Source organism: Lepidochelys kempii, chromosome 1 (genome assembly GCF_965140265.1).
Source record: "Lepidochelys kempii isolate rLepKem1 chromosome 1, rLepKem1.hap2, whole genome shotgun sequence".
Taxonomy (NCBI): domain Eukaryota; kingdom Metazoa; phylum Chordata; order Testudines; family Cheloniidae; genus Lepidochelys; species Lepidochelys kempii.
Genome location: NC_133256.1, coordinates 140,767,107 through 140,782,340, shown reverse-complemented (window position 1 = coordinate 140,782,340; position 15,234 = coordinate 140,767,107). Strand labels below are relative to the sequence as shown.

The 15,234-nt window shown below is 42.9% G+C and overlaps 1 protein-coding gene across 1 annotated transcript in view; it reads right to left on the bottom strand.

Moving 5' to 3' along the window:
• Nucleotides 1-5,065, bottom strand: part of MBTPS2 (membrane bound transcription factor peptidase, site 2) — a 45,530-nt gene extending 40,465 nt beyond the window's left edge. Inside the window, exons 1-2 of the mRNA XM_073357292.1 lie at nucleotides 4,909-5,065; nucleotides 540-688 (exon numbers count right to left, since the gene is read on the bottom strand). Of these exons, the coding sequence (XP_073213393.1) occupies nucleotides 540-688; nucleotides 4,909-4,983 (224 nt within the window). The 5' untranslated portion in view covers nucleotides 4,984-5,065. The remainder of the gene's footprint in view (nucleotides 1-539; nucleotides 689-4,908) is intronic.
• Between the last annotated feature and the right edge of the window lie 10,169 nt (nucleotides 5,066-15,234).

Here is a 15,234-nt window from a genome sequence, read left to right as displayed (position 1 = left end):
AAGGATCTTCTATACAACAATAAAAAAGTATGCTAAGTCTTTAGCAGAGCAGACCAGGAAAAATTAATTTTTATTTCTTTATTGGGTATTTCATAATCTCTGAAACTATAAAGTATCAATGGTGCACTGACAATTTTCAGGGAAATTAGATTAGGAAAACACCTAACTTCCATTAACTTCTATATTCTAGTGTCCAGGGTGGAGCTCGGTGTACAGGGCTGGATATACCTTGTAAGACATGAAAAGCTACTTCTGGGTCTCCTAATAAATATATAACCTAGGAATTTACAATGTTTACAGCACTGAATTTTTTTCAGCCAATATTTTGCCAAACACGGATTTATAAAAAGAGAAAGAAAAGAAGATTGGTACTGTAACTACATTTGTGTGGTTTTAATACAAAGTTATCAAGGTTGCATTATAACCTAATCATTTTAAATCTAGCAGTGTGGTAATAATTATTGCTACTCTGATAAACAAGAGGAAAGTTTTCTAGTGTTTCTCCAATACAAGGCCAAACTAGAATTCTGAAACTGTACCATAGATAAAGAAATCTGGGTTTCCATCGTCCCCAACTGTAGAATAGACGGTTGAAGAGAGCAGTCTGCCATCGCATATGAAAAGGAGAGATGCTCAGCCCATATGACATCAGCCAATCTTCATAAGATGCTTTCAGAGAGCTAGATGACTATAAGAAACAATGGAAAGTTAGTTTGACACAGGGCTTTCGGGAAGATTTCATGTAATGACATCCAGTAGAACAAAGAGAAGAGTAGTATATGGGAGTATGTATGTGTGCATATAGCAACACTTACGTAAACCATGCAAAAATAACGCCTGCAGGCACCGCCCCCTACAGCTTCCATTGGCCGGGAACTGGCAAGGGGTTGGGGTGCAGGGAAGGGTGGGGAGTGAGGGAGGGGGGCTCAGGGCGGGGGGTTGGGGTGCAGGAGGGATGCGGCAGGGGGGCTCAGGGCAGGGGTTTGGGGTGCAGGAGGGGTTTGGGGTACCAGCTCTGGCCTGGTGCTGCTTACCTTAACCGGCTCTGGGGTGGCAGTGGCGTGCAGCGCGGCTAAGGCAGGCTCCCTGCCTGCTGTGGCCCCGCACCGCTCCGGGAAGCAGCCGGCACCACATCTTTGCAGCCCCTGGCGGGGGGAGGGGGCGGGGGGCAGAGGCCCCCATGCGCTGCCCTCCCCTGCAGGCACTGCCCCCCGCAGCTCCCATTGGCCAGGAACAGGCAGGGGGGTGGGGTACAAGAGGGGTGCAGCAGGGGGCTCAGGGCAGGGGATTGGAGTGCAGAAGGGATGCGGCAGGGGGGCTTAGGCCAGGGGGTTGGGTGCAGGAGGGGTGCAGGGTGCAGCAGGGGGCTCAAGGCAGGGGGTTGGGGTGAGGGGTGCAGGCTCTGGCCCAGCGGCGCTTATGTTGAGTGGCTCCGGGGTGGCAGAGGCATGCAGTAAGGCAAAGGCAGGCTCCCTGCCTGCCCTGGCCCCACGCCGCTCCTGGAAGCGGCCGACACCACTTCCCTGCAGTCTTTGGGGGTGGGTGGGGAGTGGGCGGAGGGCTCCGCGCGCTGCCCTTGTCTGTAGGTACCTCCCCCGAAGCTCCCATTGTCCACGGTTCCCCGTTCCCGAATGACGGGAGCTGCGGGGGGCGGTGCCTGCAGGTGAGGTGAGGGCAGCGCACGGAGCCCTCTGCCCTTCCTCCCCCAGGGGCTGCAGGGACGTGGTGTCAGCCGCTTCCAGGAGCAGCACAGGGCCAGGGCAGGCAGGGAGCCTGCCTTATCCCCGCAGCACCATGAGGATAGCAGTCCTGCGGGCCGTAGCTTGCCCACCCTGGCCTATATGGTTTGCAGGATCAGAAACTGTTGGCATGTCTACATGTACGGCGCTGCAGTGCATCTGATGAAGATGTTCTATGCTGGCGGGAGAGAGCTGTCCTGTTGGCAAAATAAAACCACCTCCACGAAGGACAGAAGGTATGTCAGTGGGAGAAACTCAGGGTGGTGGTTTATTCACACTCTGAGCGACGTAAGTTATACCGACATAATGCATAGTGTAGACGTAGCCTAACTGAGCAACCTTTGTATCGTCACTATTGGATGAAGAGCATCCTGGTAACAACAAAAAGACTTTCCAGTCCCCATGCATACTCGTTTTATCTGCTAATAGAAATATACCTGGTAACACTAACAGTATTTTAAGCCAGTGTATTATTACAAATGCCATATGACAAACCAATAACAATTTCACACATCACTACCGGAGCAAAAATGCATTAATAGCCTGAGTTATGCCCTCTATATTATTGCATAATCTCAAAGATTGTGAATGCCTGTTAAACGTCTGGGAAATTTATATAAATATAATATAGAAAATAGAGCAACAGAAGTTGAGCCATGAAAACAAGTTATTAAAGGAGGAAAACCACTACAGCGCAGCAATCACAGCATACAGATCTTTCTGTCACCAAAAGTATAATCAGGTTCATATATGGAAAGCCACTTTGTCTTTTTTTGTATATTTAAATTGTAAGCTCTTTTGGGCAGGGACCATTTCTTACTACGTTTGTATCCTGGCTAGCGACAGAGTCCTGATCATAATGAGGCTCTTTGGATACCAGCATAATACAAATAATAAACACCACCTTTCCTTTTAAGTACCCACTAGTCATACTAATCTGATTATTTGCCTAAAGTCTGGATCATGCCTTCAGTATGACTGAAGCACATATGGTTGTGATTTATATACCTACCAACAAGTCAGAGACACCCTGTTGACATTCAACAGTTCCAACACATTCCCTGATGACTAAAGATATTCAAATTTGGGATTTTTCCTGGACTCTCCTGCTCTCCTCAAGAGTCCTCTTAGGACTGCTACCAACTACTCAATTGCCTCTAAACCATATGGTTTCTTTTCTTCTTTGCTCATGGATGAGCAGTATCAAAGGGGATCTAAAAAGAAAAAGGATGGCTGTGCAGACGGACTGAGAAATCCATTTCAAGGCCCGTATCCTGCAATGAGATGTAGACAAGCAGACCATTTGAAGTCCCAATTATTTCCGTGGGTTTCTACACAAGTGTAAAAGTTTTGCTCACATTCAACTATAGGATAGAAGCCCAAAATTGTTTGTCAAAACAGCATCTGAACAGCTAAAATCAGAAGACAGCCTGATGGCTGGTCTTTTTTTGATTACCTAAGAAAGAAAGATCGTAGCTCAGATTTTGGATTTGTTCCCCCCCCGTGTATTCAACCACTCCTAATTAATGGAGTGCCTAGCTCAAGTCTGTTGTTCAAATTGTATTTGAGCAGATCTAGAACAAATATTGACACATTTTTTAAAATTACTCATTTTTTTTACAAATAGGTTATTGGACTTTTTGTCAGCTTAATTATTAAATCATAATATCACAATATTTTTCTATAAAATGCTTTGCAAATATTGCTTTCATTATTCGCTGAGCCTTATTTGTTTTTTTATCAAGGCAAGCAGCAGGGGGAGGTGCTTATTACTCCTGTTTGCTCATCTTCTAAATATTAAGAGAAAATATGTTTAAGAGTTTGTTCCTATATAATTTCTAAAAATATTTTTACACCTAGCCTACAACTAAATCTGTTTGCCTTATTGAAATAAACCAGGTTTCACCATGGCTGGCGTGAGTGATTAAGATTGGAGAATTAGGACCTTTGCTCTGAAAAATAAGGACAGCGTGGAGAGAACACTACATTTGATATTCACAATCATTGTTCTCAGGTTTGTTACACTTAATTTTTTTTTTTTGCACAAGTATTTAACAACTTGGATCTACTTTCAAAGGACAAGCAACAAAACAAACAATTAGCATCAACATTAAAATTTACTGAGCCAAGTTTTGCTAGTTATGAAGATATGATACTTCCTCTGCGGAGGATAGTACTTTCCATGATCTCTATACAGACCACTGTATTTATTTATTCAGATTTATAAAAATGCAAAAAGAGGCACTAATCCATAAGCTCTATGGCAGGGTTCTCAACCTTTTTCTTTCTGAGGTCCCCCCAACATGCTATAAAAACTCCACGGCCCATCTGTGTCACAATAACTGGTTTTTTGCATATAAAAGCCAGGGCCGGCATTAGGGGGTAGCAAGCAGGGCAACTGTCCAGGGCCCCATGCCACATGGGCCCCTGCAAAGCTACATTGCTCAGGCTTCAGCGCCGGGTGGTGGGGCTCAGGGACCTGGGCTTCAACCCCATGTGGCAGGGCTTTGACTTTCTGCCCTGGGCCCCAGCGAGTCTAATGCTGGCCCTGACCCGCAGACCCCCTGAAACCTGCTTGCAGCCACTCAGGGGGGCCCAGACCCCTGGTGGAGACCCACTGCTCTAGGGTCCCTTGACACAGCTGCAAAACACATCCTTAATGCAGCAATTTAACCCACCACACATCCCTGCCCCTGTCCCTTTTCCTTTCAACCTCTCCCACCGCCTCCACTGCCATTTTCAAATGCCTGGAGGGGAAAAAAAGGAGCCTCCTCACGCTCCCTGAAGAGTACGTTAGGACTATTTCATTCACAAGTGGGTTACGCAGTTTTGTTTTACTGCTTATGTCTGTGATGACGAAAGCTTAGGCTCAAATACATGGGTTAGTCTCTAAGTCCCCGTTTCTTTTTGCGGATACAGACTAACAGGGCTGAGACCATTCACAGACAAGACACTAAGGCCGATACACAGGGCGGCCTCGGGACGCCGCAAGCCTGGGCCGGGCCCGGGGTGCGAGGCGCCCCCGACAGACTCGGGGGTGCGGGGGCGCCCAGCCAGGCCCGCCCCTCGCTGCTGCTGGGGCCGCCGGCCCGCAGCGACCCCTCCCCCGGGATGCAGCCGGGGGTCCCGCGCTCCCCGTCCCTTCGGCCCGCTGCCCCGGCGACCTCACCCTCAGCAGCGTGTCCGCCAGGTAAATGACGGACCAGCCCCCCAGCACGCACACCACCACCGGGATCGGGATCATTGCGGCACCCAGGAGGAGGACGAGGCGGCGGCCGTGGGGGTTCCCGCGCACAGAGATGCCCCCGGAACGAAAAGTGCATCGGAACCCTCCTGCGGCAGCCCCATTTTCTGGTCGGACACTTCCGGGCATGAGCCACGGGGGAGAAACGGCACAAGCGGTCACGGAGGCGGTTGGATTACGTCATGATGTATCTAACCTCCCTTATCTCCCCCTCCCCATGACACGCCACCGCGGCGAATGGTCGCTGGTCCGCATGCGCTTGCCGCTGCCTTCAGCGGGGTGCGGGCTTTGTTTGCGCAGGCGCGCTGAGGTCCCTGAGATGACCCCGCGAACACTGGGGAGGGTGCTGTGAGAAGAGCGCCTGTGGATTGTGCGCAGGCGCAGTGAAGTGTTCCCCCTTCCCCCCCTCCCACAGGCTTCTTTTGTCGTAATGGCTCAGCTTGGGCGGTGCGTGGGGTTCCAGCTGCGCGGGCGGTGGGGGAGGCGCTCAGTGAAGGAGGAGCCTGCGATGACCTTGCTGCACGGTGTCATTGCTCCTCACATGCTGTGCGCCCCTGCCCCATGCAGCCCCCTCTGGCATGGTGGTGGGGGAAGAATCCAGCCACATGCCTCCCTCCTGCACCCCACACCACAGAGAGGAGGAGGGCAGGGCCCCAGGCTATGCCCAGGGAGCACCATAGCTGACTACAATAGTGCCATGCAGCAGAGGTGCTTGGCCCAACGGCCAGGGCCCTGCTTTAACTGCCTGGGTTGTGTTAACCCGGCCCCTCTTTGAATCTGTTTCTGAGCACTCAGAATTTCAAACCCTAGCCTGAGCCCAGGTGTCATAGCCCAGCACCTGCCCCCTCGGCCCTCTCCTTGCTGCCCAACTTACCCTTTCATTTAAAAGGAAATTAAGTTTCTGACACTAGGTGGTGTAAAGCAGTGCTACCCAAAGTGGTGGTCCGTGGATCGGTGCCGGTCCGCAAGCCATCAGCTGCCAGTCTTCGTGCACATTGGAAAAAAAAAATTGCCGGTCCCTCACATACATCAGATAGCTTGAGAAACACTGGTGTAAAGAAAAGCTTTCCAGTGTGAACTGTTACAATGCTGCCTTCGTGAGTGGGAAGAGAGGTCCTCTCTGCAGTACAAATTCAATTCTGTCTGAGACCCTACTTACAACATAGGGTATGCCTGCCTGCACTTAAGGTAGGGTGTAAAGTGCATACACTGCACACTCCCCCAGCATGTGTATAAATAGCAGCGTAGACAGTGATGCACTGCTTAGGCAAGTAGAGTACATAGGGAAAGACTTTGGCATCAGGGAAAGGCTCCAGTTGCTCGAACCTTTCGCTGTAGTGGGGAAAGGCTCTGGAAGGGAGCTTTTCCCTGCCACAGTGAAAGACTATGGTACTTGGGAGCTGCCAAAGCCTTTCCCCACTGCCGCCCTCTTGACAGAGCCTTTTAGTGTAATGTGTAGCTACACACCATAGTGTGGACTCAACTTGCCTTTCACTCGGGTATGTAGTAACACCTACCCACACACTGCCCCAAGTGTTGACAGGGTCACAGTTGAATTGTGCTAGAGTTCAGCAAAGATTCCACTTTTGTCCTCAAGTCTGCAGATTTGTACAGGCAGAGCCGTCAGGCCATGTGGAGCCCTACAGCAATCACTGAGGCTTTGCACAGCTCTAGGGATCCACCAGAGCAGATCTGAACACAGAACTGGGGGCTCATATTGTAGATAGGATCTTACTGTGTTTTAACGATCTCCATGGATTGGAGACGAGCATGCATATAGGAGGTGATCACAAAAACATAAATCCTTGGGGTGAGGTCCCCATCTTAAAGAAACTATCACAACTTCCAAAAGCTACTTGCAGCATTAGAATAGAAATCAGATGCCAGAATGTTGGAGTGTTTTCATTTAGTCTGATTTCATATCAAGTAGTAGCAGAATTCAGTCCTAGAATAATGCCAGGACTGATTTAGGGACTCATAGAAGATATTTGAGTAATTTTTTCCCAGTGCTGACATAGTATTTTGGCATAAATAAGAATATAAATAACTGAGCTTTTAAAATGCAGTATTAAAGAAAAAAACTTGCAGCACAAATAACGTGTCCAAATCATTTGGGTATTTCCGCATTAACTCTTCTGTACTCCCTAGTTATAAAAAATAACACATTTCACCTCTCCTCCCCCAGTTTTCTTGACTTCTATGCACTACTATTCAAATACACCACTTTGTATCCTGCTGAAGAAGTGCAATTTTATTGAAACTTGTAGGAAGGTCAGAATTGATTTTAGAAAGCCCATAGAAGTGAAAGATTTACAATCCTACCTACATGAACTAATGTTTTTTTATTAGATTCCCTTTGGGAAAAATAACAATTGTGCTTACTTTTCTTTTGTATTGATATTTCTGAAAGAAGTGTTAATACTTCCAAAATTCAGCCCTTTTATCATTTTTTTCATTAATTTCTGCAGAAAGCCTGTTACAGAAGTGCTGGAGTCAACACAAAAATAATTCTACAAGGGGTGGCTATGGCTATTCTGTAGCTCAGTCTGTTCAGTTCTTGTGTGCTCATTTGAAGACTAGCTACACAGAGCAATGATGCAGCTGTAGTTATATTAATTACACACACATTGAAAGTAGGGCTGTCAAGCGATTAAAAAAATTAATCACGATTAATCGTGCAATTAAACAATAATAGAATACCATTTATTTAAGTATTTGTGGATGTTTTCTGCATTTTCAAATATATTTATTTCAGTTACAACACAGAATACAAAACGTACAGTGCTCACTTTATACTTATTTTTTATTACAAATATTTGTACTGTAAAAAACCAAAAGAAATCTTATTCTTCAATTCCCCCATTACAAGTACCGTACAGCAATCTCTTTATCATGAAAATGAACTTACAAATATAGAATTACATACAAAAAAACTGCATTCAAAAATAAAACAGTGTAAAACTTTAGAGCCTACAAGTCCACTCAGTCCTACTTCTTGTTCAGTCAATCGCTCAGACAAATAAGTTTGGTTACAATTTGCAGGAGATAATGCTGCCTGCTTCTTGTTTACAATGTCACCTGAAAGTGAGAACAGGAGTTCATGTGGCACTGTTGTAGCTGGCGTTGCAAGATACTTATGTGCCAGATGTGCTAAAGATTCATATGTCCCTTAAATGCTTCAACCACCATTCCAGAGGACATGCATCCATGCTGATGATTGATTTTGCTTGATAATGATCCAAAGCAGAACGGACCGATGCATGTTCATTTTCATCATCTGAGTCAGATGCCACAAGCAGAAGGTTGATTTTCTTTTTTGGTGGTTCAGGTTCTGTAGTTTCCGCATCGGAGTGTTGCTCTTTTAAGACATCTGAAAGCATGCTCCACACCTCGTACCTCTCAGATTTTGGAATGCACTTCAGATTGTTAAACCTTGCGTTGAGTGCTGTATCTATCCTTAGAAATCTCACATTGGTACCTTCTTTGTGTTTTGTCAAATCTGCCGTGAAAGGGTTCTTAAAATGAACACTACGTGCTGGGTCATCATCCGAGACTGCAATACCATGAAATATATGGCAGAATGTGGGTAAAACAAAGCAGGAGGCATACAATTCTCCCCCAAGGAGTTCAGTCACAAATTTAATAACGCATTATTTTTCTTAACAAGTGTCATCAGCATAGAAGCATGTCTTTTGGAATGGTGGCCAAAGCATGAAGGGGCATATGAATGTTTAGCATATCTGTCACATAAATACCTTGCAGTGCTGGCTACAAAAGTGCCATGAGAATGCCTGTTCTCACTTCCAGGTGACATTGTAAATAAGAAGCGGGCAGCATTATCTCCTGTAATTATAAACGAACTTGTTTGTCGTAGCGATTGTCTGAACAAGAAGTAGGACTGAGTGGACCTGTAGGCTCTAAAGTTTTACAGTGTTTTGATTTTGAATGCAGTTATGTAACAAAAAAAATCTACATTTGTAAGTTACACTTTCACAATAAAGAGATTGCACTACAGTACTTGTATGAGGTGAATTGAAATACTATTTCTTTTATCTTTTTACAGTGCAAATATTTGTAATAAAAATAATAATATAAAGTAAGCACTGGACACGTTGTATTCTGTGTTGTAATTGAAGTCAATATATTTGAAAATGTAGAAAAACATACAAAAATATTTAATACATTTCAATTGGGATTCTATTAACAGTGCGATTAAAACTGCGAGTAATCGCGATTAATCGCGATTAATTTTTTTAATTGCGATTATTTTTTTTTGTTAATTGTATGAGTCACCTGCAATTAATCACAGCCCTAATTTAAAGATAAAAAGGAAAATTCTACTAGCTTCATGTATGAAAATGCATCTAGTGTAAACCTAAACTATGTACTCCCAGGCTAGTCTCTGGGAATATCTTAAAATGTATAGGATCATCTCCTGAAAACAGTTATGCATGTGAATAATTTTACTCACATGAGTAGTCTCACTGAACTCAGTCACAGTAAATAAGATCTGTGCCTGCTATTATGTGTTTGCAGGACTGGGTCTATAAAAGGCGTCTGTGAACATTACTATAGTTTTGTTTCCTGCTCTCTCTGTAAACTGCATAAAATACCATTTGTGAAACTGGCATAGAACTCCAGCAGTGCAAATCAGAAAGAATGTTCCTAAAATATACTTTGTACATCTTACAGACAGAAGTCCTAATACAGACAAAACACACAAAATTGCTGGCTTCTGCAGAAGAGGGAGCCTCCCACAATGCAGAGGACATATTTTTGAGTAAATTGAATACTGAACCTGATTGTCCTCTTATTACAATGACTGAGTATTTTGAATGTGACAGGAATGCATGAATGAGCCCTTTATTATCATAAAATATGAGACTGTTCAAGAATGGTTGTTATGGAAGCAAGTGGTTTCATTTTATATGTTATTATTTTTATGCCAGAATTAAAGGATTTACCACTTAAGATAGATAGGATAGACATACCCTCAGTTTGTGTTTGCAGACTTGCAGAGGATGCAGGGGTTTGCATGCTGGCTTCTGTAAAATGTTTGGTCAGAACCCTTGCAAAAATCTATTGTGTAATATGCAGTAAATAAATAAATCAATGTAAAACACACTGCAGAGATTAGAAACATTTTTATAGACAGCACTGTACAGACAAGGTACTGTGCCTCAGTTTAAGGAAGTACTTGAGCACATGTTTAAATCCATTCCTATTCAGCAAAGCATTTATGCATGTGCTTAATTATTTTTATTTATATTACCATAGCACCTAGGAGCCCTAGGCATGAAGTTGCATTGATGTGTGTAGTCCCATTGGTTTTATATTAGATGGTCAAGATTAAAGATTAAGATGGAATAAGAGCATTTCAATAAGGCTACCTATGTAAGTAGGTACTACACAGTTTGTATGAGAGTTGCAGAATCAGGCCCTAAGTAGGCAACAGCCACATCTTGCACTAGCTGAGGTTTCCAAGTGGCCTTCAAGGGTATCCCCCTTGTGCAGCACACAGCAGTAATACAAGCTGAATGTAAAGGCATGGATAACTATGGCAAAGTCTGTATACCAAAGCAGCAATATGAAAATGCAAACATTCATATGCTACCTTCTGAAATAGGCAGATCTTGCAAAAATGGAGCAAATACCAGCTAACCTTAGGTTGAAAAAATAACATATAGTATATTCAGAAGTATAGTCATCTGGCCATTGAAAATCCTCCCACCAATTCCTCCGCAAAGTTTCAAGGCCATATGTGAATCACCAGAGAGCATGAAAATAGGGTCTGCTGTTTATCATCACTGTGACATATGGGTCAATTTCCTGCAATATTCTTGAGAAACCTTTTTGAATTAAGTTTAAGTAGCTTTGGATTACATTGTATTAAATGTAAAATTTATATGTTATTGTGGGAAGTGCTGAGAATATCAAAGGACTATTTTAAACAATTTGCCAGACAAGAAGGAATTGTTGGGATAAAGTTAAGCAGATTTCCTAGGAAATATCTGAAGGAAGGTGAATGCAAATTCCCACCTCCAGACACAACCTGCTGCAGCTGTGCCATGAGGAGGGAGCCAGTGTCTGCCAATCACTTGTTACTTGAGGACACAAAGGCCCAAACTTTATATAGGAAAGAATGAACTGTGCATAGTTGTTCTTGTTATGAATTTGTAACCACAGAAAACCCCTCTGAATGGCTGTTCACCTACCAGAGCCTTTGTTGGAGGTGGGATGGTCTCTGGCAAGCTTAGTAGCATCTGTGTGTAATTCTTTTATTGTGTTTATTATGTTTTCTCTGTAATGCTTTCACCTTAAGAATAAATGTGCTTGCTTAGAAGGAGCTCTGTGGTAACTTATAACCGTTGGCAATTATATTGTTCATTGCCTTTGAAGAATAAGCAAAGTATGGGTGCTGGCCTGGTTAGCCAGTCTGGCTTGCTGGGAATAACACAGTGTAAGCAGGGAACTATGCAGCCTGGAAAAAGCTCAGTCAGGTGGGAGAGAGGCACAGGTCTCCACCCAAGAGAGGTGCTGGCTGAGGAGCCAGAATCCTAAAAGTGGCTGCCCTGGGTGAGCCCCGGAGGGGAAATACAGGTGTAAGTTGCTCAGAACTATGACAATTACTATTTCAGTATTGTTAAACTTAGTGGATAATGTCTCAGCATGTGTGGCTAAAATATGATTATCAAGTGTCAAAATGTAAAGCATATGATCCATAAATTGTGGATAAATTGTTAAATTGTGTAAGTTTCTGAATGATAGCTCTTTGTACTTATTGCACTTTTGGCCAAAGGATCCCAAAGAATTTTAAAAATATTAATTTGCCTCAGAACATCCTGTGAGGCAGAGAAGCAGAGTGCTATTCAGATTGTACAGATAGGGAAACTTGGACACAGTGTTGAATGTTTTGCACAAGGTCATATAGAAATGATGATGTTAACTTCTATATGAAGATTAAAACAAAATCTATAAGCTACAGGAAAAACATGCTCTGAAGAGAGCTGGGCAAAGACCACAGAAATGTTTCCACAAGTATTTATTTGAATTTTAAAATATATTTTGCTTCAGCCAGTCTGCACCCCATATGGGTTTGCTTTCTGTGAAGATTTGAGCACTTGAGTTTTACTGCCAGAAATGTCCACAGAAGGCTTATATCAAAGTCAGAGGCACATACTTGTGGAAAGTGAATCTTTAATACACAGGTAAGTATTGTCTTGGAAATTAGCATTAGGTAATATGATATTGCTTCCATTTCCCATCTGACACACACAGTTAAGCAATACAGCTTGAATTTCAACTACTCAAAATGTAGAATAAAGCATCCAAAATTGTATTTGTCAAATAAGTTACAATAGTGTATTTGAGGAATATTTTACCTGCTCACAGTATTCCATGAGCAGAAAAACAGGCTGAATTTGTGAAGTTAGTTATTTGTTACAAATTATTCACACAGCTATTGTTCTGATCCACAGTCATTTCGAGATGGTTCTGTTTAAAAACTGCATGTATGTAGATTAGTACTAAGACAAGTTAAATTCACAACGTAATCACTGTTCCCAAACAGTGTATAAGAAATATGAGGTTTCTAAGGAAGAGCAAGAAGTTGTAGAGACAAAAATCTTTATTTACAGGGTACCTTTTTTGAATTTAGAAATATATTTTTGAGGAGCAATCTTGATGTATGAGAAGCATCATGCGTTACCAGTAGTGAAGACAGTCAATCCATTTCATAGTTATATAAATACTCATTATATGGATACACATAACTAAACCATTAATGTTTCCTTTTAAAACTACTAATTTTTTAGAAAGTTAGACTTAACCCCCACCCTCAAGTTATATATTCTATATTACAAATAACATAGAATCATAGGACTGGAAGGGACCTTGAGAGGTCATCTAGTCCAGTCCCCTGCACTCATGGGAGGACTAAGTATTATCTAGTATTAGTATCTTCTATCTACTGCACTAGTATAGTATAGTATAGTATACTACTATAGTAGACTGTCTACTATAGTAGTATCTAGTATTATCTAGACCTGTGATGGGCTTCCTGCAGCTCCCATTAGCCTGGAATGGCAAACTACAGCCACGGGGAACTGCAGGCGGCTGTGCAAATGTAAGCAAACGGTCTGGCGGTCCGCCAGTGGATTATGCCATGGTCTGCGTGTGCCCTGTGGGCTGCAGGTTGCCCACCACTGTTCTAGACCATTCCTGACAGGGGTTTGTCTAACCTGTTCTTAAAAATCTCCAGTGATGTTGATTCCACAACCTCCTGAGGCAATTTACTCCAGTGCTTAATCACCCTGACAGGAAGATTTTCCTAATGTCCAACCTAAACCTCCCTTGCTGCAATTTAAGCCCATTGCTCCTTTTCCTATCCTCAGAGGTTAAGAAAAACAAATTTCTCCCTCCTTGTAACAACCTTTTACATACTTGAAAACTGTTACCATGTCCCTCTCAGTCTTCTCTTCTCCAGACTAAAGAAACCCAATTTGTTCAATCTTCCCTCATAGGTCATGTTTTCTATACCTTTAATCATTTTTCTTGCTCTTCTCTGGACTCTCTCCAATTTGTCCACATCCTTCCTGAAATGTGGCTCCCAGAACTAGACACAATACTCCAGTTGCGGCTTAATCTGTGCAGAGTAGAGAGGAAGAATTTATTCTCGTGTCTTGCTTATAACACTCCTGCTAATACATCCCAGAATGATGTTTGCTTTTTTTGCAACAGCGTTACACTGTTGACTCATATTTAGCTTGTGGTCCACTATGACCTCCAGATCCCATTCTGCAGTACTCCTTCCTGGGCAGTCATTTCCCATTTTGTCCTTATTGATTTTTATCCTATTTACTTCAGATCATTTCTCTAGTTTGTCCAGATCATTTTGATTTTTAATCCTATCTTCCAAAGCACTTGCACCCCGTCCCAGATTGGTATAGTCCGCAAATTTTATAAGTGTACTCACTATGCCATTATCTAAATCATTGATCAAGATATTGAACAGAACCAGACCCAGAACTTTTCTGTGAGCAGAAATTAAAGCTCTCCCAATTCCTGTTTCTTTGGAGTACATTCATTGTGGCTTTTGTCACAGATGTACGGCTAGCTGCACCTCTGTACCCTTTCTAGTCTGTCTGAATATACTCAGTTGTCAGTCGAGCTTTTAGCTATCCCAGAGCGGAATTGCAGAATTCTCCCATACTCCAATTCTGTCACAGCTTTAGAAGCCTGTGCTGTGTTATGGGTGGGTGAGTGCAGGGGCATATAGAAAAGCAGAAAGACTCTGAATGCCGGAGAATCCATATATCCATCATTATGCAGGAATACTTAAATCCATGTAAAACCTTAGTCAAGTTAAAAAGATTTATGGCAAAAGCATAATAACACTAATCAAAAATAATTGGGCATATAAATACAAAATAGAACATAATAAATGAATAAAGATAAAATCAAATTCAATCAGTCTCAGTGTCACAAGCAACTAGCTGCTAAATAACAAACAGATTTATCTTGAGATTAATTATCTACATCTCTAATTATTTTTCATTTCAGCTTTGATCTATTATTGAAATGCCTAGACTTCTTATTCATATATTACCATAAATGCACATGAGGCTTTAAAAAAATAAGGTCCTGCCTTGATGTACTTTACTGTCTAAAGTCCTGATCCTATCGTGAGTTCTGCATGAGTGCTGAAGTCTGCCCAATTTGAGCTCACTGCAGGATCAGACATAAATTCAGATGGGAATAACAGGAGGATAGGACAAAACTGAGCTGGAGTGGCACAGAAAGGATTTACGGGTTAGGATGAAGACAATACAATTAGGAGGTCACTTGGGTGAGTAAGTGCATGAGCCTTGAGGTCTGCAAAGGGAGTTTTGGGATTGTTTTGAGCTAATATTTGCAAGATTATAGTTCCCAAACATTTTTCGAAGAAGTGAGCTTTGAGAAATGACTTGATGAGGGGAGGGCAGAGTCACAGCAGACTATGGACCCGATCCAACAAACATTTTAAACACATGAGTAGTCCCGTGGGACTTAAAGTCCATGCATAAGTATTTGTAGGATGAGGGCTCAGGTCAGAAAGAGGAGTTTAGGCATAGGGAAATGCATGAATGAAGGTTTGGGCATGAATGGGGGAAGAGACAGAAGAGATAGCCAGATGAGCTGAGTGAAGTGTGGGGGAAGGGGAAGTGAGTAAAGGAAACAAAATCAGAGAGAGGAAGGAAATCAAGGCACAAG